General features: G+C 39.1%; 1 protein-coding gene across 1 annotated transcript; it reads left to right on the top strand.

Annotated features, from left to right (window-relative positions):
• The first annotated feature begins 366 nt into the window (after positions 1-366).
• On the top strand, positions 367-27,954 carry LOC150080174 (uncharacterized). The gene is made up of 4 exons (XM_090381265.1): positions 367-425; positions 4,293-4,511; positions 13,319-13,443; positions 27,159-27,954. The coding sequence occupies exons 2-4, from the start codon at positions 4,307-4,309 to the stop codon at positions 27,858-27,860; spliced, it is 1,032 nt and encodes a 343-aa protein (XP_090237391.1). The 5' UTR covers positions 367-425; positions 4,293-4,306; the 3' UTR covers positions 27,861-27,954.

Below are 27,954 nucleotides of genomic sequence, written 5' to 3'. Positions count from 1 at the left end.
GTATGATATGGTACATTGTCATGCTTGAACAGAATTTATACACAACATATAAAGGTGATAAGGGACAGATTTCAACTTCAAGTACTTGTTTTCAAGGTGATGTCTACTACGGTATAACAGACTGTTTCGGAATGGCATTTCAGTGTATTCGACTCGATGGGAAAAAAAAAAAAAGGACAAAAGCTACCATAAGTAACGGTTATTATGCCTGTACAATGAGGGTGTACATAATGGACAGATGTTCAAAGAATGGAGAAAACGCGCTATTTACGTAAAGAACTGTGCGTATCAATGAGTACCGCTTCACATGATAAGTTGCAGTCTTCTCTCCACGGTATCACGCAGATTTGCGCTTGTCATTCCACCACTACTGCGAATACTGTTCAGAAGCACTTTCCTGCCGAATCATTGCAACGCATTTTCAGGTAACAAATAATATTTGTTCTTTTCTGATCACATTAAAAGATTTAGTACTGATGAGATTGTGTTCCTAAAATGGAGCTACCTATTTGCATGATTTTTAGAGTATCAAAATATTGTTGTATCTTTAGATTTTACTCAACTGTTTTTTCATTTTGTATTGTCTTCGAAAATTGTACTAGAAACCAGTGTACATGTCTTGTACACTAGTTTCCAAAAGTAAAGGCACAGCTATTATTTTTTTTTTCACATTTTTTTAGATAAAATGCGCTCAAGCTTTGGTTTATCCAGGTTTATCCTGTATGCATTCTTATCACCCTGTATTCGAAAAATCACGTCAATACAACCGAATTTGATCCCAATTTAGCCTTTGTTCCGGATCTGTAGAGAAAGGAATGCTGAACGAGTATTGAAACATTGATAAAAAATTAGGCTTTCAGAATTCAAGTTATGATGGTGTGATAAGCATATTGGCTTCCATGTGTTTGAACAAGAAATCTTCGATAATCTCAGATATAATAGTAATATTCTACCACTAGTATGGTCTTTTTGTTATAGAAATAGAAACAACACGCTAATTCTGTTAACTTGGTTCACTTAAGTCTTTTTTTTCCTTCATATTTGTATATCATTAAATATCAGTTTATTTTTACTATAACTGTATGCTGGTATTCTGCTAAAGCTTGGCACATGCATTCATCAATAAAAATTTTTCATATTTTTTGCCACATTCAAATATTCGTATTTGTCTCTTTAAATTTGGAAAATAATTCCAAATGCTGCCATTAAAAACTATAAAGATCGGTAATGAGCAATTTGAAACCCTAAATAATTTTCGTGGAACAAATGAATTTCTTAGCATTGAGCGAACTAAATTTACCAGTTAGTGAACTCGTATTATGCAGGCACCTTTACCACGAGTTTCATTGGTACTGTACTATTCTAAATAAAACGTACTACCCCAATGGGAAATATATTGCTGTTTTACTTAAAGTGTTTGCTACTGTCCAGACTAGAGTTTCGACTTTAGTCTGTTTGGGTCTAATTGGTGAACAGGTAGGCAATGTGATTTTCGAAGGTCTTCACATAGTGTGCCTACTCACACTGCCTACATGTTATAACCATACTATATATGAAAACTAAGATTCATAACATTGGGCCGATTCTATAGTTCAGGAAGCATAATTATAAGAATTAACAGTCGGGAAAGGACAGCAAAGGAGAATTCTCCTTGCCTGGATTGGTAGATCACCCTCTGTTATGATTTGGGGCCATTTTTAATCTGGGGGTAGGTTCACTGAATTCTCTGTACTCTCCCCTTCAAGGACCTGTCCTGTTATTACCATGTGATTATTAATACATTGAATTTTTAATTATTAATACATTGGATACATTGAATTAATGCATTGAACAACCAGCATTTGTGGAATATACTCCTTTCCTGATATACACTACAATCCCTAAACCTTGGGGACACTAAAACAAAAGGGTGAGGGGAAACTGTAATGATTTGACTCTGCACAGAAAAGAACTCTTCGATACAAATATAATGGAATCATTAACAGGACCTGCAATTTTCCCGCTGTATGGTACCTATGTAACCTGTATTTTCACTGTGTCAGAAGTAGAACAGTCCCATTAATAAGAATTAACTGGCGTAACGACTACTGGCACGTAGCTCCAACTCCCGAATAGCCCACTATCCTTCAACCACTCGTACCGTAAACAGTTAGCTACTTGTATGCGTGAAAGGGTTGTCAATGGAAACCTGAGGATTTTTGTTTTCTTCTTTCTTTATTTATCGTGGAAAAAGAAAAAAGTTTTCATTGTGGAGGTGAATATGCAGAAGAAATCAAATAGAAATTTGTAAAAAAATTTATCTCGAAAATTTACGTACTATAGCGCGAAAATTGATTAACGAGTTAAGGAAACCGGATCATTTGCAGATGCGCTGAGGTCAGGTGGGCCATCAGTTTTAACAGAGACAAAAATAGAAATTTCTAATCGCACCATGAGAGGTCTGAAAAAGCAGTTCGCAAATTTTCACAGCAAGCATCCTATGACTCATCAAGGAAAGCGCCTAAAAACACCTGCAGTTTTGTTCATACAATATAACATCAGTGCATGGAGTGCAAAGGCGTGATTGCATAAAGCGTGTGCAATATTCCTTATGGCATTGAGACTTCCTTAGAGGTAATGGAGAAGACATTCCGAACGTCACCTCTTTCAAAGAAGAACCGTGGCTCCATTACTCGGAGTACAACAACTCCCGAATTAGTCGTGCATAGTTTTCAATTAATCCGCATACCATTCATGAGACACTACTTTATGATCAAGAGGCTGGTGATCTCACGAAAACGAGTAACTGGGTCCACATCCTTTGAGAACACTATCAGCTCGCTATCGTGATATTGTCTCTGCTAATGATGGACATAATTGAATGATTAGTAATCGAGAGATTTCAATAATCTGAATAATAGAACGAAATAATCTAATGATATAATCGAGTGTAATAATAGAATGAATAAATTATTTAATTTTAAGCGTTCTAAAACTCAATACTGCCTTATACCTCGCAAGGATTCTTCTGCTCCTATGATTATTTTCGATGACACTCAGATTTCTAGACAAGATCACATATCTCTATTAGGGATTGACTTCTGATCTCTCTTCTTCTGATCTCTGACCCTGACTTCTAATCTCTCTCTCTCTCTTGCCATAAGCACATCCCAGATATTGTTTCCTCTACGTCTAAAAAACTGGGTTTTCTCTTTCGCTCTGGCCGTTACTTTCTTTCTAAACAGCTACTCACTCAGTACAAATTTGAAATCTGCCCTACCATAGAACATTGTTCCCACATCTGGGGCGGTGCCCTCAATAATCTCTCTCTCTCAAGCTTCTAGACTCCATTCAACAAGCCAATTCAGAAGAACAGTGCTCTTCTGTGGGCACTGTTCTTCTAAAATTGGCTTCTATAATCTCGCTCTCTTCTCAACCAGTCTGAATGCGTGCCACAAACAGCTGTCATTACTGTCATACATTTACTGTCAAACTTCAAACTCACAGAACCAACCTTTCTTCTCTCTCATTTATTCATTCATCTTCGGTTTTCTGGAACAACCTGTCTTCATACATATTTCCTGAAAATTACAATCTGCAGAAATTCAGTTCTAATGTTAACAAGTATCTTCTTACATCTTCTGAACCTTCAACCAACGCACGATACTAAGTAATAAATACTATAGATTCTAATAACTTTCGTGTTTATGATTTTCATAAAAAAATAATAATAATAAAATAATATAATCGAATGACCTTCCATAATCAAATGAAATAATTTGATTACTGTATATTGTTCGTATGAAATAATCAAATGATTTATCCATAATCGAATGAATCATTCGAATGGAGAATATATTCGAAATTATGTCCATCACTAGTCTGTACCCTACATTACACATTTAAGAGGAGAAAATTGTCCATGACGCTTCTGCATGATATTTTTGGTGGTCCCTTATTTTTCTGGAACATCTGGAACATTTGTAGGATGGAGTGAAAGGTCTAATCTAACAAAACAATTCTCAGTGATCTGAGAATCATGAACTTTATTAGACGTCTCCTACATTGAACTGGTACGAGTTCTCGTCCACAAGATAAAAACAGTAGATACGTGTCTACATGCCCCTGAGGGTCACATCAATACTTAAAGCAACCGTAAGTACTGTACGTTTAATATAACTACTTCCACTGTAACGCTTAGGGACTTTTAGCTCACCCTGTGTATAAATATTCAAAATAAATCTTTCATAAATATAAGCTTTTATTCCTAATAACATCTGATGACGAATCAATCATTTTTTTTTCTTTAATAGGCGAAAACCAAAATATGTTACCAAAGTTATCATTTCTGTCTCTTTTGGAACTTGTAATAATTTTGTGTTGCGCTGTCGATTGTGGCAAGTTACCAGCATATGAGAGCAGAGAAACCTATTCTGAGGATCTTCCTCGTGTCTCGAAAAGTGCTTTAACTAGTGAAGATTGCATCGAAGATATTAAAACCAAAATTAAAGACTTGTTTGAAAAGGTCAGAGGTTAGTATTAGTTAGTATTTGCTGACATTATGAAGGTGCCACACTCACTGGCCAAAAAATTATAAATCTTTATTCAATACTTAGTCAGGCCACATTTTGCGTGAATTACATCCCATACACATCTTGATATAGATTTCACTAGGTGTCTCAGGGAGTCTAGGTCTAGTACTTCTTCCGTCAGGATTTTGAGCTACTGTTTTGGTAGAAAACTGCGAAGCCGAACCGCTCTTTCCAACATATCCCAGACGTTCTCAATTCGATTCAGATCTGGCGAATCAGGCGGCCGGGAAAATCTTGGGGATGTTCCTCGAACCATTTAAATACAATTTTTGCACAGTAGATAGTTCCATTGTAGTCTTGAAAAAATCCATCGCAAGCCGATGGGTTTAACGGTGTGAGCGGATCCAGTCCGTATCAGTAGAACATACCCTATGCCATGATATGCCACCTCCAGCCGCTTGAGTGGTGGACACGAGACAGTCTGGATGCATGGCTTCACGAAGTTCGCTTCACACTTTCACCTCACCACTGCTGCAAAAAATTGTAAATCGAGACGTGTCACATCACAAGATCCCTTTTCACTGTTTCATAGTCAGGTCTTGGCGATGTCGGCTCGACTCCATTAGAATCTTTCGATTATCTACAGAAAGAACTGGCTTTCGTGTAGACAATCGAAATCGTAGCAACAGCTATCTAACACCTGCGTTGTACACTATGTCCAATAATGCCCGCACATTGTCAGGTGGATGGTCCTACCAGCAAATGTTCTTTTCGAGTAGGTCCTAGACATGTATAGTTGGGGTGAGGTGGGATGACTTCAGCGACCATGGCGGGTAGAATAGAGAATTCACTATCATGTTCCGGAAACTAGTTAGCAACTTGCTGGGACTTGGAACATAGTGTGTTGTCTTGTTGATAGATGTCACAGTTGTCTAGATGCACTGTCATCACGAAGGGATGTACTATGTTGGCGACACTTGAAAGGTAGGTTTTCCCATAGAGCCAATGATTAATGGTGATCAGAGGATCCAGATGCAATGGCCTCATTCTGCTTTCTCCAAATGTGGATATGCCCATAAGCACGATAGAGTTAGAAACAGGATTCGTAAGATCAGCCAACAGATATCCACATGTCCTATTCAGCATTAGTGCTCACGTACTCGTGCAAGTCTGTTTTTTTGTGTCTCGCAGTGAGTACAAATACCTGTGGCAGCCGTTGACTGCCATAGCCTAGACGAGTTAATGTCCAGCGCATAGCCCGTGTAGATATTGGTCTTGCTATTCGTCCGTTGTAATGGGCGGTTAGTTGACATAGCCGTCGGACAACCTTGGTCAGCTCTTCGTGTAATGGTTCCTCTTTCCAAAAACTGTTTCTGTAGTGCCGAGACTACACCGCGTGACACATTAAGGTAACGTGCCACCTTTGCCGGCGATTGCTCGGCTTCAAGCCGTCCAACGACCCGCCATCTCAATGAATCATCTAACAACGATGATTAGCCATTCTGAGTAATAGAGATGTGGCTATCCCACTGAGCAAGCCAAAAAACGTGAATGAAGTGATATGGTCGCAGCCCCTGTTTATATAGGCATGAATAATTTGCATAATGCATAATATGCATAAGAATGAAAGTGGAAATCTCACTATTATAAAGATTCCAGAATTAGTGGTCATAAATTCAAATTACAGTGCTTAAGGGTTAGATTAGATTTAGGAAGTTTTCCTTTAGCCAGCAAATCGTTGATAGGAACAAGTTTCCCTCGCAGGTAGTTAAGACATATAATTTGTTTTCTTATCTACAGGTTCATTTTTTTTTTCCAGTGCAACAAATGCCTATGGCTTCCTTGCATTATACGGCGAATAATGTGGGGCTCTGTAAAATGATAGATCGATTTATATTGGATACTCAGAATTTGCATACCAGGATGCCTATTATATCGTCTGCGCGGGATAGCACAGTGGTATCTTCACCGTCCTCCCCACACCGGTGGAACATGTCCGGGTTCGAATTCTGTCGATGACGCGAGGAACTTTAATGGGCTTTTTTTCACTCCGTGGCTGAGTTAGTCGGTCTCAGGCGTATATAGCAACGTTTTTCCCCAACCCCCAGAAACTGTGGGTTTTTCGTCCAGCAAACAGGCAGAGTCGACCAGGAGCACACGCAATTTACAGACAAAATACATATGAGTAAATGTAACAATTACGAGAGACCCTAATATAATCATTTGAATTTTTTCCTATTATATCAAATATTCGCTTTTGGCGACACTGTTCACAATAAAATGTTCATGAAAAACATATTTTCTGTCAGTTTTATGTCAACCTTATATGACTTCCTTTTGCAGCTATGCTGCCAAGGCGCCCACTGGCAATCCAATATCAATGCTCCCTTGCATGGTACTTTCTTTCCACCACCTGGGGAGAGGGAACCGACTCTCTGTCTTCTCCTCCCCCTCGCCCCCCTATTTTCTTCCTCCTGGTGGGCATGGACCTGCCCTACTGATCTTCCCAGGGATCACCTTCCCTATTCTGAGTTTCACCAATCTTCAGTCTCCTCCCTACTCTATCTAAATCAACAGCGAATGTCCCACACAACCAAAATTTAAAGCATCCAAATTATGCCACAGTACTTATCCAAAATAACTGATGTACCTGGTCTGCCTCCACGGGGCTTAGTGTGGGCAACGTTGGGCCCCCAGCAGGGGTTCAGAGGCTAAATGGCCAGATGAACAACGGTACACGACACTACACCCCACAATATCCATACACTTTTAAATCTCTGGCCTTTACAGTGTACTGTAACACACGACAATGTATACTATGCGGAGATGGGGCTATTAGACCTTAAACATACTTAACACTTTACTTTACCTTTCTCAACTATAAACAAAAAAGTCGTGTGCATGACTTTCGGATATGTCTTTCGATTCGAGGGTAGAGTATGCTTTTGCTAAAAGCACACTCTACCCTCCATAAAGTATTGGAATCCCTGTTTTAATGGTCCCGGATTCATTGCGGTCTGAGGCACTTGTTTACAAGTGCCTAAGACCGCAATTTTATTATCCTTCTGAATACCTTCTGAGGCACTTGTTTACAAGTGCCTCAGAAGGTATTCAGAAGGATAATATTACAAATTCATGAGGTATCCCTGCATATCCGGTCTCAGGCGAAGGTTGCATGGTTTTCTGTCGCGGAACTCCGGTTTATCTCCAGAAAACAGACAAATCTATGAGAGAATACATATGCAATTTATAGACAAAATATACCGACGCCTCATAGCCTTAGGTTAGGTGCATTGGCGTTTAACACACATCATCAACATTCCAGCAAAACGTCAAACAAGAGTTTAACGCACCAACAGAGGTTGCGGTTTGTTGGTGCTTTGAACTGTTTGTTTTGTCTGAGTTCAAATCCCGTAAATGATGGGAGGAATTTTTGAATTCGAACTCAGGTCTTTTCCACCCAGTGCGGGGAGGTCGGTCATTATACGAACTGTGCTACCCACGAAAGCCTCCATGACAGACAGCCACTGCTGCTCGAAATGATTCATGGGCATAAATGTAAAAGTTCAAATGCCGGGGGATAAAGTGACGATTTTAACTATATCTAACACCTATGGGATGAACGGGTAGGGCTAGAGGGTAAGACCAAGGTGTTCTTCATCGGGCCTCAACCGATCACCGTTCTACAGGAAGAAAGAAGACTACACCCGCTATACGCAGTCTATCTTTCGTTGATGAAAAGTCTATCCAGGAGGAGGGGCATTGTACCGTAGAGTAGAGCTTCCCAACAGGCATGCCGCGGCACACTAGTGTGCCACAGAAAGAGTACTGGTGTGTCTCGAGAAATTTAATTTTATAAAATTTTCATAATTATAAAAAATCAAATCCAATTTATACAACCGTTCGAAATTTTATTGGTTTGTAATTTTTTTTATACGAAAAGATATGAGCCTAATTAGAATGAATTGTGACATCGCTAATCGGATACTGCAGAATGCGATTTCCACCAGTCACTGATTTTAGTTTATAAGCACTTGAGTTTGAGCTTTGTTGGAAGTATAAAAATCACGTTTTCTTTCCTTTTTTTTTTCATTTCCTCCGTTTTGTTAACTTAAATTTGAGAAATATCTTTTTAATGCAGGGCAAAAAACGATTTAAATCATTTCTTATGCAAGAAAAATTTCTCTAATTTGAAAATAATCAAAAAATCAGCGCAACGCTTTAAATAATATATTTTTTCCCTTATCTTTGATAAAAATACATTTTTTTTTATTTGAAAATTGTGTTCGATATCACCGCTTAAACATGAAAAAATGAGATTTTACTTACTTTAGTTGCAATTTGTTTTTCGAATTATTTTGGATCAGCTTTCACATTTTTCTACTGAAAAGATATACAAATGTATGTATAATAAGTTATTGTTACTTTTCTTTTAGAAATAAAAAATCAATATTTATATCTAAAAGCAAATAATAATTATTTAAAATATATTTATTAAATTGCTTTATTAAGTACTTTAATATTTAACCAAATTTAATTTTTCTAGATATTTATTTTCCACCCATAATGGAAAACGTTTTGAACAGAGCTATAAAATCATCAGATCAGATTCAAGGGGCAGACAAAGTAGTCAAAAAAAAAAAAAAAAAAAAAAATTAAATAAAGATAAAGCCGGTATTTAGGCAAGATAATGAGGAATATATCAAATATGGATTTGTATGCTCCGATAATTCTTCTCTTCCTCGATCCATGTGTCTTATTTGCCTAAAAGAGTTATCAAATGAAGCAATGGTACCAAGTGATATCGTGCTGGCGTAATAAATTACACCCACCTTACCACGAAAAATCCATCATGTGCAGAAAAAGATTTGAATTTTTTAAGCGTCTTCAAACGCAAAATAGGAAGCAAAGTTGTTTTATGAACTCGATTACGACAGTATCGAATCGAGCTCAAGAGGCTAGTTCTAAGATCGCCTAATTGGTGGCCAAATCCAAAATGCCTCATACAATTGCAGAATCGCTTATTTTTCAAGCTTGCCTTGAAATTGTTAACACTATGGGGCAAAAGAAGCAAAGGGAATTGAAAAAGTGCCACTTTCAAATAACACTATTAGTAGAAGTATGAAGACATACAAGATTACATAAAAACAAAATTAATTGAGAGAATTATCGAATCTACTCAATTTCATTGCAAATTGGTGAATCTGCAGACATTAGTAATTGTGTTCAATTAACACAACTAGTTAGAATCATTGAAGAGAAATGCTTGAAAGAACATTATTTGTTCTGCAAAGAACTGCCAAATCACACTACTGGGGGATGATAGCATGGAAAGATTGCTTAAGCTTGTGTACTGATGGTGCAGCTTCAATGACCGGAAGAGGTTCTACATCAAGAGTTCGTTCCGAAAACCTGGAAATTCAGGTATTACATTGTGTTATTCACAGAGAAGTTCTCTTATCTAAAAGTTTGCTTGTGGATCTGAATTCCACATTACATTGTATTATCAAGATGGTGAATTTTATAAAATTAAATTCACGTCTTTTTCAGCTTTGTATGAAGAAATGGGATCGGAATACCACTCGATGCTATTTCACACTGAAATACGTTGGCTGTTCAAAAGAAGAGTTGAAAAAAATTTTTGTGAATAATTCTTACTTTGCAGATTTAATGAAGGATAGTTATTGGCTCCAAAAACTAACTTAATTAATTGATATTTTTGAGCACCTGAATGGGCAAAATCGAATATTGCAAGAATCACAGGAAAAAATACCAACGTGTACGGACAAAGTTTACGGATTAGATGAAAAAAATCTTTGGAAAATTGAGGTTAAAAACAGATTACTAATGATGTTTAACATAACATAATAACGAAAATTGCAAACATAACATAATAACGAAAATTGCAAACATAACATAAAACGTTAGGAATGGAATAAACTAAAATATACAGTGCGTGTTCAGATAACTGAAAAAGCGCGCACATAGGTTGTTTAATCACTTACTATGTCGAATCAGGTGATTGTTGTTGGTACACAGCCCGTATATGGGCTGACTGCCAGCGTTTGTCTTGCTTTAACATTACAGACCGACCCCAAAATTGGGTGTAAACTTGTACCTCTATTGCGATTTAAAACGTTGCGACAGCTAGATATGTTTAGGGACTCTAACCACAGGCGGTGATAGTTGTGACGTGATTGGTCAATCACATCGCTGTAGCGACTGGGATTGAGGTGTCATGTTGAGTTGACCAAAAATGCTCTGCGATTGCAGAGTACGCAGAGTCACCTAAGCGGATGGACCTACCGTGTTCTGCAAGGCGGTCCTGGAGACGTTTTCAGCTCTCCCCCATACAGCAGCTGCCACAATCGTGGTAAGTGATCTGGTATACAATACCGCTGCGTAAAAGAGGAGCGATGGGTGTTTTTACCCTCGAGACCAGAGATCGCAAACCTCTACCAGAAAGTTGCAAGCACTTGACGCGGTACTCGCATAAGATCATAGAAATGTGGTCTGAGGCGCCTGGATAATATGGGATATAAGCGGTTTGGATATACCGCTTGTTTCACTGTCATGAGGGGGGGAGGGAATCGGGCAAGCTGCAAGTTCTTGCGCTTGTAGTGGGCACTTTTTCAAGACATGGGCAGGATAGCCACAGTTGGTGAGGTCAGCTTTTACCTTAGAAACCTCGGTGCGTCTGGCTTCCTCTAAACCTGGAATGACTCCAAGCTCGATAGAGTAGCGCGCGGGCAGTGTTGTTCAGGTGGCAAGGGGCATGCGCTGACTTGTAGTTCGTGAACTGACCGCAGCGCATGGGTTTCCCGGTATACTGAGGTTTCCAGACGTGAGCCCACATGCTTCACTAAGACATCCAGAAAAGGAAAGGTCTTGTTCGATTCCAATTCTAAGTGAACTGGATGAAGGGAGATAGGGAGTTGAGGTATTGTAATAGCTGTGCATTCGAAACTCGGAGAATGATTGTGAAAATATCATCTACACACCTGCACCAGATGGTGATTGCGACAGGCAGGTTCAGGAATATGCGCTCCTCCAACTCCTCCATCACGATGTTGGCAACGACGGAGCTGACAGGGGCCGCTCATAGCCGTTCCGTGTATTTGTTTGTAGAGAAAGTCACCAAATGTGACGACACTTTCCGATAAGCACAGGTTAAGGGCGGCAAAGATATCTTCTGTAGCTAGAGATGTTCTGCCTGGTAGGTTAGGATCATTTTCCAAAAGCTGTCTGGCACATACGACAGCCTGCTGGACTGGTATGGAGGTGAATAAGGAGACGTCAAAGGATGCCATGATCTTGTCTTCTGGAACTGTAAGGTATTTGATGAGGTGAAGGAAGTCCTCACTGTTGGAGACGGTGTGAATTATCTTTCCCACCAGTGGTGTTAGGAGACGGGGAGACGTGTTTTGACAGTTCGTAAGTTGGTGAATTGCAACAGGAGACAATGGGCCTAAGAAGGACACCTGGCTTGTACACCTTTGGCAGTCCGCAGAACTGTGGGAGCTGGCAGCCTGTAGCCTGTAACTGCCAACGTGTGGACCTGGAAATCTTCCCTGGTTTAAACCAGTGATAGACTAACTTGTTCACCTTTGACTCTAATCATTACAGGACTTTGATAGGAGGATGGATCCTGTACTGGATCGTAGACATTAGGATCGAGTAGAAGGGAGAGAGAGTCTTGTTTAGATATTCAGAACGATCCATCACAACCGTGCAGCGTCCCTTGTAGGCTGGAAGAACGACGATGGTATTGTCATTCCTGATTAAGAGCAGCATGCTGGCGACGGTTGAGATTAGGATTAGCAGGGTTCACACGTTGAAGAACAGAAGCTATCCTGAAGAGGATGTCGTTAGTAGTCTCTTCAGGGAAGTGGCCTCCACCCCATGGCGATTTGTGTGATGGGAGGTCTCGACGGTAGAACGGCAAACTTCGTACCGAAAGCGTGAAGTTCGATCTGGTTGGCAGATAATTGTTTGCTGCTAAGATTCGGGACAAAGCTAGCGTTACCTGTAGGATGCATATGCGTTCTTGAAGAGGGAGTCTCCCTAACTAGACTAGGGAACTTACGCTGTTAGAAGTGAGCGGTAAGAGTCAGATACGCGGTTGGCCTGGAGACAAAGGAAATGTTAACGGAGAGATCAAACCTCTTAGTTCCTGCACGAGCTTGGATTTATTGATGTTGTCTCTCTGTAGCTCGAGGCAGGTAACCGATCCATACTCTCAAGGTTTGAAGTCTAAAACTGAAGCAGGCGCGCTTCACACGGGCGTGGTTGAAAGGTGCCTTGTAGCAGAAGCCTTTAGGGATGATCCGATGTGCCTTACATCGGTGTGCAAAGCAGAAGTGTTAATTGTTCCGAGCTACTGAAATGAAGGATTTCTGTAGTTCCACACTACAGAAGTCCTGATATAAAAATGTTTTTCATTAAAAAATTTGAAAGTTTCGAAGTTTTGTATGAATTAAATATTAAATATCTTCCCCAGTATTTATAGTTTATTTTTCTTATCATAATTTTATATATATAATATAACGCAAATATAATAAATTTTTTCACAAATTCCTTATAGATACCCCAAAATCTGCCCCAGTTTCTCTGTGTGCCGTACAAAACTAATAATATTCCAAATGTACCCCGGTGCATTTGGAATATTATTATACGAAAATACACTGACGTGTATATTCCTTTTTTTTTGGAGGCCGGTGTATGTAACTTTCTTGAACTATCATTACATTAAATTTATATATCAATTTTAAGAAAAAGTGTTCCTAAAACGAACATTTTTTTTTCAGAAAAAGTCAAAAAAGTTGTTAAAAAAATTAAATCATTTTTTGGGGGAGGAGGAGAAGAAGAAGAAGAAGAAGAAGAAGTAGAAGAAGCCAGTGGGAGTGACGTGACTTCTGCGCCAGTGTATCCTGTAAGTATTAGTATTATATTAGCAAGCACAAACGTTGCAAAGAGACAAAACTTATACAGCAGCAGCCAAAAAAAAAAAAAAAAAGGTCCCACATGACTTCTCCACCCCTCTAATAATTTGCCTAATTCAGCCTTTAATTATTCAAACTTCCTACTTCCGTAACAACAGCTGGAAGTCTCTTACAACGATCAACTACTTGCTGGCTGGAAACAAATTTCTACACATCTATCCTGTATTCATCCTTCCACAATTTAAATTAATGTCCCCTCACGTACATTGTCTGAACAAGAGGAAGCATATAATCAGCAAATAGTTTATTCAATTCATTGAAAACCTTAAAACACCTCGATCAGAATTCACTGCAGGCGCCTAGTTTTCGGACGCTGCAATTTGCGGAACAGAAATCTTTCTTGGTAAGAATACCTTTTGTTCCCTTCACAAATTACGTTGCTCTTCTCTGTACCCGTTCCAACAGATCTACATCCTTTCTAAAATGAGACTTTCAGACCCGTATGGACTATTCAAGATGTGACCTAACAATTGCCTCATGCAGCAGATGATCACCTCCTTAACCCTACTGGCAAAATTCCTGTATATCATTGACAAAATTCCAGGATCTATCATAGCAGCCAATCAGCGCTATGCAGAGAACTTCATATCTGACTGCACAATTACACTAAGTCTTTTTCGTTCTCCACTGCAGTCAGTGTGGTACCACACAATTGATATGTTATTCTGAGATTATTACTACCCATACTCAGTACTTTACATTTATCAATCTTCAACTTCAATTTCCCTTCTCCACCTGCTCAGCACTAAACGCTGGGAACTCCACTAACATTAGTCCAAGAAGAGCAGTGCCTATCAATAACCACTTTCTGTCCTCTCCGAGTCAATCAACCCTTTATCTGTAGCAATGACTTCCCCTTAATGCTACACTGTTTTCAATTTGTAAGTGCAGCAGTATCAAAAGCTTTTCTGAAATCTAAGTATATGATGTCAAAATTATCTTTTGCATCCAGTTCGTTACTCTGCCATGACTGCAGTATAACCATATTACTGTCAAGGTAATTCTGCAATATTTTGTTAACCAATAAACCCATTATTTTCACTGAAACTAGGAGGCTTTCTCCTAGTTTCAGTGAAAATAATGGATTGGACCTTCTGGCAACTGCCAATCGACAAGACAGAGCCGGGCCAGGGCAGCAGGAGGGATACAAGACCCAAGAAGAGCTGGTCAAATATCTATTTTTGGTAAGCTCCTGAATAGACATATCCTAGTGTCCATTCGATAGATACTGATTAGGTGGTGTCTGTTGTTGGTTTGTTTCCTGTATGGCATTTATTACATTCCTTCTTCTTATTCTTTTGAAAAGTTCATGAATGCAATAAATTCTTCTCCGGAAGAGATGAAGGAGTGAAGTTGCTGTAAGGTTGTGGCACCACAGGCAAGCAGTGCCTGCTCTCCGAGGCCCGAGTAGATGTTACATCCTGTAGGAGTTGCATGCATCTTTCCCCACATGTGCATGTCATCTCTGTGAGGCTAATATCTTTCAGCTTTGATTTGATAGATATGTCCGGTAAGCATAAGGTAGCTTCTAGATTCAGAGTAAACGAGGTCTTGGTATGTTCCCTATAAAAGTTGATGTTTGGGATGAATTTCTTTTGCAGTTCCCTCGGGGCTGTTTGTTCAATGCAGTTGCCATATCCTTCTCATGTCGAGTTTTATATTTGTATCTAGAGAGCTTGGGAGCCAGGCACCTCAGAGGTAACCTGATTGAGGTATACATGTATAAGGCTCTGAGAGGGGTTAGTAAAATGAACGAGGAGAGAATTATCACTGTTATAGAGAATCCCAAAACTTGCGAACAAAAATTAAAATTAGAGGGTAAGAGGTTTGGACTAGTAGGAAGTTTTCTTTTAGCCAGCGAGTCATCGATTGTTGGAACAGGTTGCCTTCACAGGTTTTAAAGCTGACAGTTCGAGTAAATATTCAAAGGTCAACTGGACAGGAACTTTGTGAAGAGGGAAGCAAATAATTTGTATTTTCTTATCTACCCATCCCTACCCCCAGCCAGCACAACCAAAGCCTGAAGCTTCCTGGCACTATACTATTACTATCTCTTGCGGTTCTAATATCCAGAAACTTAATTTCTTGATTTTGCCTGAAGCAGTTGACAATTCCAGTAAGAGCAAGGTGAAGGTCAAGAAGGAGAGACTCTGAGATAACTTGCATGGCTTAAGTAGACGTAGTATGACAAGTCGTGGTCATATACAGGAAGAACAGCCATTGTATGTTTTACTTTCAGAGCTATGGTATGTTTATCAACCCTTTGATACAAGTCAGGGACCCGGTAAGCAACAATGGAGTGAAAGACAGCATTACACATGAACCTTAAGACCTAGAGCTTTAGTCTTAAATCTGTTCTGGTAACACGGGCAAATAAAGTAGTATAAGACTCTTTTAATTTGAGGTAGTCCAAATAAGGAATAAAATTTCATTTGTGGTCCAATATGACACCAAGATATTTCAGGGAGCTGGAGCTTTTGATGGAACTGTTGTTTATCTTAATTACTGTATGCCCTATTATTTAATCTTCTCTGAAGAAGCTGTCAACTTAAGTCACTGCCCATGAGTAGAGGGCAGAAAGGTCTGAATTCGCATGCTCCTCCAGGGTGGCCAGTGAGGTGTCAACCAGCAGATCATCTGTGCATGAGAACTTGGTGCAGTGATGGACATATTCAAATTCCAAAACTGTATCATATTTCAGTGGCACTATTTTTCCAATATCCTTAGTGCCCACATTTGATGACTTAACCAATACTTCAAATTTATACACTGTAGTAGTATCATTAGTGTAAAAGCACATATACATGTGATGCTTTAACTCACAGTAACCGAAACAGTCTGTATATTTGCTTGCACCATGAGGATCCCGGGCAAGCCTTGCAGTCCCTCACACCTTGCTTTCCAGGTTTCTCCATGTCCCAACAGTAGCACTATATGAACTATTAGTCTGTTTATCTTTTCCCCAAACCAGCAGATTTTGACCCAGCTAACACTGCTTCAATAGCATTAACAAATTGGTCCTTGAGGTTGTCACAGACATTCTCTCAGATAGGCCAGACAAGATGTACTTGCTACCTAGGAGTCTAAAACGCTGATGGAACTGATATCCGGGTGACACACAAGTCAAGTGAACCCAATTTCGGGGAGGTCCAGACGGTCCGTGACAGCCAAATCCTCTGTTTGCACCTTCACGATGGTGGGACTGTTAGCAATCCTGGGTATAACCTCTATGCACAAGTACATGGTGGGTGACCACCCAGGTGTGAACCAACGCAAGCAGAGGTCGAGGTGTGCTGTCCACACCACATGGAGGAATGCCACCCCTCTTTGTTACCAGGCAGTACTAGGTGGTAGCTGACTCTCATCAACCGGTGCAATACCACCAGTGCCCGAAGTGGTGGAACCTATGTTTAGTCTCTAGAGCTACGTTTTGCTCAACCCTTCCTCATCTCTTCCATCATGCAGTATAATTGATGACTTTTGAGGTTATGATGAACATCGTGGCGAGATCCATTATTCCTTACATATCGAGGGTACAGCTCTAAAACGGTGTTCGCAGGCCGGCCGCTACTTAGTACACCGGACCGAACCTAGAAGGAATCCGAGTAGTGTGTATGCGGGGAGCATTGTCGAGGCCACGTTATGTCAAGGATCTGGATATATTCTTACCTGTACGCCATATCCAAAAATTTCGTTACTTCATACAGCATGTCCCACCTACTTTTTCTTACTATTGAATATACCATGAATTGTCAAACTAATTGAGCAAGCTAATCTGCGAAAAGATATAAACCTTCCAAACACTTCCTAATTAATTTTACAAATATATGTGGTCTCAATTCTAATCTCAACGATGTCCATTTTCACTTGCAGTCTGCCAAACCCCATGTACTTTTTCTGACAGAATCTCAGTTATCGGTTGATTCAACTACTGCTCATCTCAGATGCCCAAATTATTCGCTTTATGATTCCTTTCGCCTCGAAGGTGGTACTTGTGCATACATACGTTCTGATATTCCCTGTCAGAGACTTGGTAATTTGGAATCTCCTCTTTTCGATGTTCTCTGGCTTAAAATCTCTCTACCTCATTGTGTCAAATTCATTTGTTGTCTCTACCGTTCTCTCAACTCCACTAATCACTCGGAGCTCTTTGACTTCCTCTCTTTGCAACTTGACTTTCTCCAGTCCAACTTTCCTAACAGTGAGGTAATTTTCCTTGGTGATTTTAATGTTTACAACTCCAGCTGGTTTCCGTTTTCTAGTCACACCGACCCAGCTGGTCGAGATGCTGAGGCTTTTGCAATTACTAATGACCTTGCACAGATTGTTCATTTACCTACAAGAATACCGGACAATCCTAATCATACAGCCAATATGCTTGATCTTTTTCTCACAAATAACCCTTCTAAGTACACGGTTAAAGTGAAAGGTCCTTTAGATCACAACTTGGTGATTGTCTCTTCTGCAATGGAGCTTTTATCTCATGGCTATTCCCAACCTCGTGTTGTTTGGCATTACAAGAATGCAAAATGAGATGACCTGCGAGATTTATTTTCTTTTTCCTTGGTCGGATTAGTTTCAAAACTTCTGATGTCAACGTTTGCTCAGATCGTGTCAGTGAAATTATTCTTGCAGGAATGGAATCCTTTATCCCACACTCTACTTTAAAATCTCTTCCTTTGTCTAAACCTTGGTTTTCCAATAAATGTGCTAAGGCTGTTCAAGAAAAGAACGTTGCATATCCTAATTGGCTTGTTTCTTCTTCACTTTCATTTTCTGCCTACACCAAAGCTCACAACAATTGTAAAACAGTTATTAATCAGTTCAAATTAGAGTTTGAACAGGCTAAGAGTAGAAAACTTGCTTCTTGCCCTAATGGTAGCCGAGAATTCTGGTCTCTTGCCAAAGCTATTGGCCGCAACTTTTGCCCATCTGTGCTCCCACCTCTGTCCAAACCAGATGGTTCTGTTGTCACTTCAGCCAAGGATAAGGCTGACCTGCTAGCATCCCATTTTTCTTCCAGCTCATGTATTAATGATCTTGATAAAACACCTACCACCATTCCCAACACGCTCCATTCAATGCCTCCTGTGGTCTTCCGTCAAAAGGATGTCAGAAGGATTTTGACGAATCTTGATGCTAGAAAACTCCAGGTCCCAATGATATTTCTCCACTTGTTCTCAAAACCTGTGCTCCTGAACTTATCCTATTCTTTGCTGCCTTTTTTCACTTTCTTATTCCAAAGGTGTTTTTCCTTCTGCTTGGAAATTTGCTTATATCCAGCCAGTTCCTAAAAAGGGTGACAAATCCCTCCCATCCAAATATCGTCCCATTGCAATTACTTCTACTCTTTCTAAAGTAATGGAGAAATCAATTAACTGCCAACTCTTAAATTACATAGAAACCTTCCATCTGATCAATGATCGCCAGTAAAAATTCCGTCAGTGTCGATCCACTGGTGATATTCTGGCTTATGTTACCCATTTATGGACTAATTCAATGGAAAAGTTCGGTGAAACACAAGCAGTTGCTCTTGACATCTCAAAGTCTTTCGATCGTGTTTGGCATAAAGGTCTTCTAAATAAGCTTCCATCTTATAGTTTGCCAACTGTTTTTTGTAATTGGTTATCCAGTTTTCTCTCTGATTGCTCACTGAGGGTGATGGCTCTCTGTCTTCTAACTTCTCCACTAATGCCGGTGTCCCACAAGCCTCAGTTCTATCCCTCTTGTATATTAATGACCTTCTTCCATTGACTGGAAATCGTATCCATAGTTTTGGCGATGATAGCACATTGCATTCCACTTTCCATTTTGAGAAACCTTGCCCTGCACAATCAGCTTCAACTTCTCGAAAACCTGCTACCGATTCCTTAAATGCTGATCTTCAGGTAATTCTCCAGTGGAAATCGTATCCATAGTTTTGGCGATGATAGCACATTGCATTCCACTTTCCATTTTGAGAAACCTTGCCCTGCACAATCAGCTTCAACTTCTCGAAAACCTGCTACCGATTCCTTAAATGCTGACCTTCAGGTAATTCTCCAGTGGAAATCGTATCCATAGTTTTGGCGATGATAGCACATTGCATTCCACTTTCCATTTTGAGAAACCTTGCCCTGCACAGTCAGCTTCAACTTCTCGAAAACTTCTAACTTCTCCACTAATGCCGGTGTCCCCCAAGCCTCAGTTCTATCCCTCTTGTATATTAATGACCTTCTTCCATTGACTGGAAATCGTATCCATAGTTTTGGCGATGATAGCACATTGCATTCCACTTTCCATTTTGAGAAACCTTGCCCTGCACAATCAGCTTCAACTTCTCGAAAACCTGCTACCGATTCCTTAAATGCTGATCTTCAGGTAATTCTCCAGTGGGGCAAAGACAATTTAGTTTATTTCAATCCTTCTAAAACTTAGTCTTGTCTTATATCTTGCAAAAAAGGATTCTTCAGCTCCTATGCTTATCTTTGGTGACACTCCGATTTCTAGGCAAAATGATATCTCTCTTTTGGGGATTACACTGACTTCTAATCTCTCTTGGCACAAGCACATTACAAATATTGCTTCCTCTGCATCTAAAAAACTTGGTTTTCTCTTTCGCTCTCGGCGTTACCATGGAATATTTTTCCCACATTTGGGGTGGTGCCCCCAAAACCTTTCAGGCTTCTTGATTCCATTCCAAAGAGGGCAGTGGGGTTAATTATTTATCTCTAACAGTCTCTCCGCTCGATGTCTCATAGACGTCCTGTTTCTGCTGCCTGCCTCTTCTACAGATATTTCCATGGGCACTGTTCTTCTGAATTGGCTTCTATAATCTCCGTTCTCTCCTTCAAAACAGTCCGAACAAGTGGCATCACCAGCCATCCATTTAGTGTCCAACTCCAAACTCACAGAACCAACTTTTCATCTTCCTCGTTTATTCATTCAATTGCCATTTTCCGGAACAACCTACCTTCATACTTATTTCCTGAAAATTAGTCTATAGAAGTTCAAGTCCAATATCAACAAATATCTTCTTTCGTCTTCTCAACCTCCAGCCCAAGCATGGTAGTAAGTACTATAGGTTCTAATACCTGTGTTTGGGGTTTACATAAAAAAAAAATATATATTTTTGCATGCCTTCTACTTAAATATGTCCCAAATCAATAACAGAATACACATAATTTACAGACTCTATATAATATTGGTGTAAATACACCATAGAAAAGTCTGAAACAAAAAAAACTACGTTTGTAGTTTGAAGAGGCATCATTTTATCTGTATCTCCTATTGTGCTCCTCCTTCACAAAAAGAGAAGACTATTGTTACTTATTCTCGGTGGGCACCACCATCCAAACGGCACCATTTCAAGGCTTGTTGGCCCTTCATCGGTGGGTGGGAAGGCAGGCACTCTGGTATTGCAGACATGACAATCATTTTATCTGTATCTCATATTATGCTCCTCCTTCACAAGTGGCCTTCAAACTACAAACATAGTTTTTTTGTTTGAGTTTTCTAAAGTGTAGTTACACCAATATTATACAGGGTGTCTCAATAATATTGGTACAAATGTTTAGGGGAGGTAAGTAACATCTAAAGGAATGTGAATCGCATAGGAACCCATAACCGAAAACGTCACTGTAAGTCGGTACATGCTGCTGTTCATTAGTTCGTGAGGGCAAATAGATCTGTTTTACTCATTCAAGCAGTAGTCGCCGCACGAAACGCATGCATCGATATACGAACTGTGAGCTGGCAGACATGCACCTAGTGTATGGATTAGCAGAGGGCAACGGACGAGCTGCTCAACAAATTTATGGAGAACACTTCCCAGACATGTACCGGACCACTGCTTGTTTGCACGAGTGCATCAAAATTTGTGCAATTATGGGTTATTTAGCGGTAACAGTAGTGCGGGCAGACCACATTTAACACAAACTCCCGCCATGGAAGAAAGTGTGTTGAATGCCGTCCAGAATAACCCTACTACCAGCACACGTGCCATTGCCTCTGCCTTAGGAGTGTATCGTTGCACTGTACAGCTTGTCTAGCACGATTCCTTACATCCCTTTCATCTCCAAAGGGTTGTTACTGCTCCCCTAAGATCATCCTGCACATGTGGCGTTTGTGCAGTTTCTCCAAGAAAGTGTTCAAGACTTCAATTTACCAGCCTATGTTTTGTTCACGGATGAGGCTTATTTCACTCGGGAAGGCTTATTCAATGAACACAATGCTCATGTGTGTGCTCACGACAAACCACACGGTGTGCGCCCCCATGCAGAAAAACAGCGCTTTGCAATAAATGTGTGGGCAGGTATGGTCGGTGACTGCTTAGTCAGCCCATACCTGTTACCATCCCACATGAACTCGGCTAAATATCTGATCTTTCTTGAACAAGTTCTACCAAGGTTACTTGACGATGTTCCAGCAAATGTGACTCAACATTTGGTTTCAACATGACGGGGCACCTGCCCATTATGGAAAGTGTGTTCGTCACCATTTGAACAGGCGTTTTGGGCGTCGATGAATTGGCTGTGGTGGACCCGTTGCCTGACCCCCACGCTCACCTGATTTATCGAGCCTTGATTTCTTTCTATGGGGGCCTTCAAATCTATCGTGTATGAATCGCCTGTGGAGACGGAAATGGATCTTGTGGCGAGACTCGTCTGCGCTGCTGCTACTGTCAAAGAAACTCCAGGTGTGTTCGACTGTGTCCGCCAATCCATGCTGCGTCGGTGTCATGCATGCATCGCATCTCATGGTGGAACCTTCGAGCATCTGTTGTAACATCATGAAATGCATCGAGCTCGTACTCCATTGTTAATGTCAAATGAATGTTTGCCACTAATTACTGTCTTGTGTCATTTTTGCTTCTTGTGCCTCTGCTACTCCCTACCAGTGACATTTTCGGTTATGGGTTCCTATGCGATTCACATTCCTTTAGATATTAGCTACATCCCCTAAATGTTTGTATCAATATTTTTGAGACACCCTGTATAGAATATTTACTCTTAAACATATGTTTTATTCCATCAATCTTCATTTTAACATTATCATGTACACCTAGCATCTCTCATATTGTGTGATTATCTTCACAACTGGATTGTCATTGCTGCAACACCAGGGTGCCTGCCTACCCACCCATCGATGAAGGGCCAACAAGCCTTGAAAGTGCCATCTGGGTGGTGCCCACCGAGAATAAGTAACAATAGTGTTCTCTTTTGGTGAAGCATTACTTATTCGAGGTAGTGCAATACATGGCAACTTGTTGTGAAGGAGCACAATATGAAATACAAATAAAATGATGCCCCTTCCAACTACAAACGTTTTTTTTTTTGTTTGAGTTTTCTATGGTGTATTTACACCAATATTATATAGAATATTTACTCTTAAACATATGATGCTTTATTGCATCAATCTTCATTTTAGACATAATACTGTATGCTGAGACCTGATAGCCTTAGCTGATTAACCATACACCCATTAGATTGGATATTTTTGCCAGTAAACTCTCCATGATCTAAACGTGCAATGTTCTAAATCTCAGTCCTCTCCAATTAAGTGCTGATATAGCATTCAAAATTAATACCGTAATTATTTTATTACTTTGTAAGCATACAGTAATTAAGCAATGCTTATATATATAAATATATTTAAAGCTGCAATTTTTATATATTTTCCTACCCAGAGTATTTAGACACTGCCATATTTGAGCAAAACCCAAATTTTAATAAGCCCACTTTTTTCCAACAAATATTTTTTTCCCTACAAATCTCTTTGCACATGTACAAAGAGATTTGTAGTATGTTTTATTTATACCAAAGCAACTAAGGCTATGAGGTGCCAATGTATTATCTGTACACTGCATGCATTTGATGGTTGGTTTACCTGTTTGCTAGATGAATATGCCCATTTTCCGGGAGAGAGAAAAAACTGTTTTGCACGAGATTAAATTGGACAGAATAAAGCCCATTTACCACAAACATTACCATGTGCTCCTGTGTTCTGCAGGAGCACATTACCGTGTCCTGTGTTATTAGCAATGGCCACATGGTGCAAGGAAGCCTATGGCTTATGCTGCACCAGCCAAAAAAAAAAAAAATAAAATAATAATAATAATAAAATAATATTAAGAAGAAAATTTTTAAAAACTAAATAATTAATAAAAGAAAAGGATATAGACAACCTGTTTCCCTCCTCCAATTGGTAACTATCAAGCTGACCTTTGAATTTCCTCAAACTCTCAGCCTCTACCACCCATGTAGGTAACTTATTCCAGCAATTTATAACTTGCTGGCTAAAATAAAACCTCCTGTAATTCAGTCTACCCAGCCCCCCCCCATAATTTGAATTTTTGGCCTTAGTTCTAGAATCATTTATAAATGTGAAATTTTCATCCTCGTTCATTTTACTCATGCCTCTTAGTCTTAAACACCTCAATCAAGTCACCTCTAAGGTGCCTAGTTTCCTAGCTGCAACCCACATATATCAGATCTTTCCTCATATGGACACTGTTTTACCGAACTCACCGGGCTAGTTACCAGTCTTTGGACCCTTTTAAGAAGCTTAATGTCTTTCTTTAGGCGCAGTCTCCATACTTGAACACAGTATTTCAAGTATGGTCTAACAATAGCATTAAACAGTACAATGGATTTATAGCATCCTTATCTCTACTAGCAAAAGTTTGATAAATCAATATGATACTATGGCCCTTTCTGGCAACCTGTCTACAATACTTGGAGAACATCATGTCTGACCATACCATAACATCCAAGTCCCTTTCCTCCACTACTGGCTTTAGTTCAACTCCACCAAGTGTATAAGTTATTTTGGTGTTGCTGTTTCCCAGGTGTAATACCATATACTGCTGGATTAAAGCATAGCTGCCATTTTTCTGACCATCCCTGAGGTCCATCTAGGTCCTCTGAAGAAGCTCTGCTTGGTGATGAACATTAACTACTCTACTAATCTTTACATCATTTGCAAATTTAGACATCACGTCCTCTATCCCTTCATCGATGTCATTTATGAAAGTCAAAAACAATAATGGTCCTAATACTGATCCTTGGAGAACTCCCCCCCTTCTTACATCAACCCAATGTGAGTAATAACCACTTATCACAACCCTCTGCCTCCTTGCCATCCTGCTATCCATCTAAGGATTTTTCATGTGATTCCAACCTATTCCAGCTTATAAAGTAACCACTCATGTGAGACCGAGTTAAATTCTTTGCTGAAATCCAAATAAACAATGTCAATACTGTTCCCAAAATCCAGCTCCTGTGTGACCCCTCTCAAAATAGCTAACCCAATTTATTAAACCTGATTTTCCCTTTACAAAACCATGCTGAGTATTTTTTCCATTTCTATCTAAATGACCCTGAATTCCACCCTTGATCATTGCTCCCATGATTTTTCCTACTATTGAAGTTAGACTGACTGGTCGGTAATTTCCCCCTTCACTCTCAGAAGCCACCCTTACATATTGGCACTTTTTCAACTCAGCGGAATCTCTCTGAGTCCAGTGATGCTCTCATAATTAGCCTCAATGGTTCAATGCACTCACTTGCCGCTTCCCTTAAAATTATAGGGTATATGCTATCAACCCCAAGAGCCTTATTCGCCTGTAGACTCAAAAGTTTTTTCATTAAATAATCAAGTGAAATTTCAGTATCATTAATTATATATTTTTCATCTTTGCTCCCATAATTTCTCTTTGACATAAAGGATTTTTCTTCTGTAAATAGACACAAAGTAACTGAGTTCATCTGCAACATCAGCTGCTGTCCCTCGTCCATTACATAAGGGTCCAATCTGGTTTGTCCTTCTCTCCTTTGAATTTATGTTTTTGAAGAATTCCTTATCCCCACCCTTTGCTCTTGTTGCCAGTGATTTCTCATAATCTGCCTTTGCCAGCCTAAGCTTTTCTGTGGCACTATTACAGATCACTTTTTAGCTGTTATAAGATATAAGGTAGTTCCTTGTGCCTTATCTGTCCTTCTGAAGAAACAATTGGCTCAGATTTTCTTTTAATATAAATGTTCTCACAAAGTACCCCTAGCAAACCAATATATTTTCAACAGAGAAATATAATCTATATAGAATGACCAATCAGAGTCCCAGCCCTCATATCAACAGAGCATTCTAGAAGCATCCTAAAGTGTCCCACTTTTCTGTTATAATGCAATTATTAACCCAACAGTAGTTTCCTGTCCCCTCAGAGTGGCAGCAAGAACATATTTATTGTTGGTAACTCATTAGTTGGGGATTAGTAGCTACTTTCCTACCTTCTTTCTCATTGGTGTCATAATCTTGTATTTGCTGCAGTTTGGACTAATTTATATTATTGTACACTTTTTTTTAAACTGTGAACCCCTGTGAGAGGCTGCCATATCCTTTCTGTTACCCCAATGTAGCTAGCTGCATACAGGTCACTAGTGAAGCATATTCTTTCATTACAATGCTAAGTTACATATTTCAAGCAGCTTTATGTTTGAATTATCATATTAAAATAGATCTTTTCATTATTATTACACAAACAAACAGTTTCCCCCATAGATCTGGACCATCAACATTAAAAAATATTAGCATTTAAAAATAAACTTAAAAAAAAACTGAAATTTTTTTAATTTAAATTTTTTTCATTTATAGCAGGCCACACATGCGCAGTTTTATCAGTGATTTTATCCTACAGATATGGTCCGCAACAGCCCAGGTTTGCACAAAAAATTGTTTGTGTGTGGCCACTTAATGCCAAGGAAGATGAATAATTTTGTGATTACCTCAAGTTTACTATTTAGCTCAACACAAGAATAAATAATAATTTATTACTTTTTTTCATTTAAAAATATCGATTTCAAGGTGTTTTCAGAATTAATTTATAGTTTTGGAATAACGTCAAAGTTTAGTGCAATAAATGTCTCTACATATTTAAGATTGGCAATAATTAATAGTACCTTACTTCCATTTTGTGGTACCAACCTATTTTTAAAATTTTAAGCAAAATTAATAAACTGTTTGTTTCACTGAAACTAATAAGTATTTCCAGCTGCCAAAAAACAATTTAAAAAAGAAGTTGAATTATTATTAAAAAATAACAAACTTAATAGGCATTGCAATCTATTTATAAAAAAATCAAGCACAAACAATAACCACAGTTCAAAATACTTTTCTCAAAACATAAGGTCAAAATTTGCCCCTTCAAGCAACACCACCACTCTTGTTATGAAAGTGGACCATACTACTGACGGGTTAATAAAAGGATTTTTGTTTGTTGCTTAGCTTTTGAACAAGTAACATAAGTCAGTGTACATAAGTATACATAAGTCAGTCTCTGAACCTATTGATAACTGTACTATAGCTTTGAGAGGTCGAACAGATGCTAATAATTATGGGGAGTGAAGTTCCTTTTGAAATGCTTTCAGCTCTATTCTATCACATTATAATTTTCAACATTTTTTGGGTAGTGACATTCTATATTTTTAAATAAGAATATTACATAAAGGAGCAATACAATGATTATCAGAGTAATTTAATCCATTTTTGCCATATACCTATTAAGCTTTATTTGATTTATTATTTGCATTGATTATCTAAATTGGAACTATAAAATAAATTATAATCGTATGAAGATTATTTACTTGCACTTTCTTTCTCTATCTCACAGGGAGAAAATGTAAAGACCACTTTGAGAGAAACTGTCAGCTTGACTTCTAGGCCAACTGCCCAGACACACGTGCCAGTATCAAACAGAAATGGAGAAATTATTACCAGTGTTTTACCAGATGTTGCTACCTCTATCCCACCAACAAGCACAAATGAATCAAATCTTTATGAATTAACTAATCAGCACACATCCTCTCTTGCTCCAATTACTATTAACTTAAAAGGCTCAACTACCTCAAATGCATTTACCAATACTTCCAATTCAATCAACTTTAATTCCATTGCATCAACTAATCTTGCCAAAGAGATCAATTCTTCTGCCCCCTCAACCATAAGTGGCATAATCCCCACAGCTATCAATCCCCAGGATAACACAATACCTTCTGGAATGGGTAGTTCCCATGATATACCTTCCAGAATAACCACTTCACCATCTCATGTAACCTCTACACTTAGTGCAGCAGAAGCAGGAATTTCAGTTACTGTGCCCACAAAGGGACAGTCTGTTTCTGAAATTAGCAGTTCTGGACCTGAAAATTCTGAAACCATTCCCACATCTAACATTTTATCATCTGAAACCAGTGTTTTTAACTCTATTAACACTACTACTCCAGCTACAATTGAATCAACTGGTACAAGTGTTGCTGAAGTTGCTTCCACCACAGTTGATGTACCTGTTGTTCAGGCAAATGATGATAAGTAGATATGACTCTTGTATATCACCAAATAGTTTTAAATTTCCTATTTCTGATAACTTTCCTTTGCAAAATGGCACAAACCAAATCATCTTATGGTAT

This window comes from Mastigoproctus giganteus, chromosome 9 (genome assembly GCF_048544385.1).
Source record: "Mastigoproctus giganteus isolate SK-2022 chromosome 9, ASM4854438v1, whole genome shotgun sequence".
Taxonomy (NCBI): domain Eukaryota; kingdom Metazoa; phylum Arthropoda; class Arachnida; order Uropygi; family Thelyphonidae; genus Mastigoproctus; species Mastigoproctus giganteus.
The sequence above is the reverse complement of the archived record's forward strand: the minus strand, read 5'-3'. Positions and strand labels throughout refer to the sequence as shown.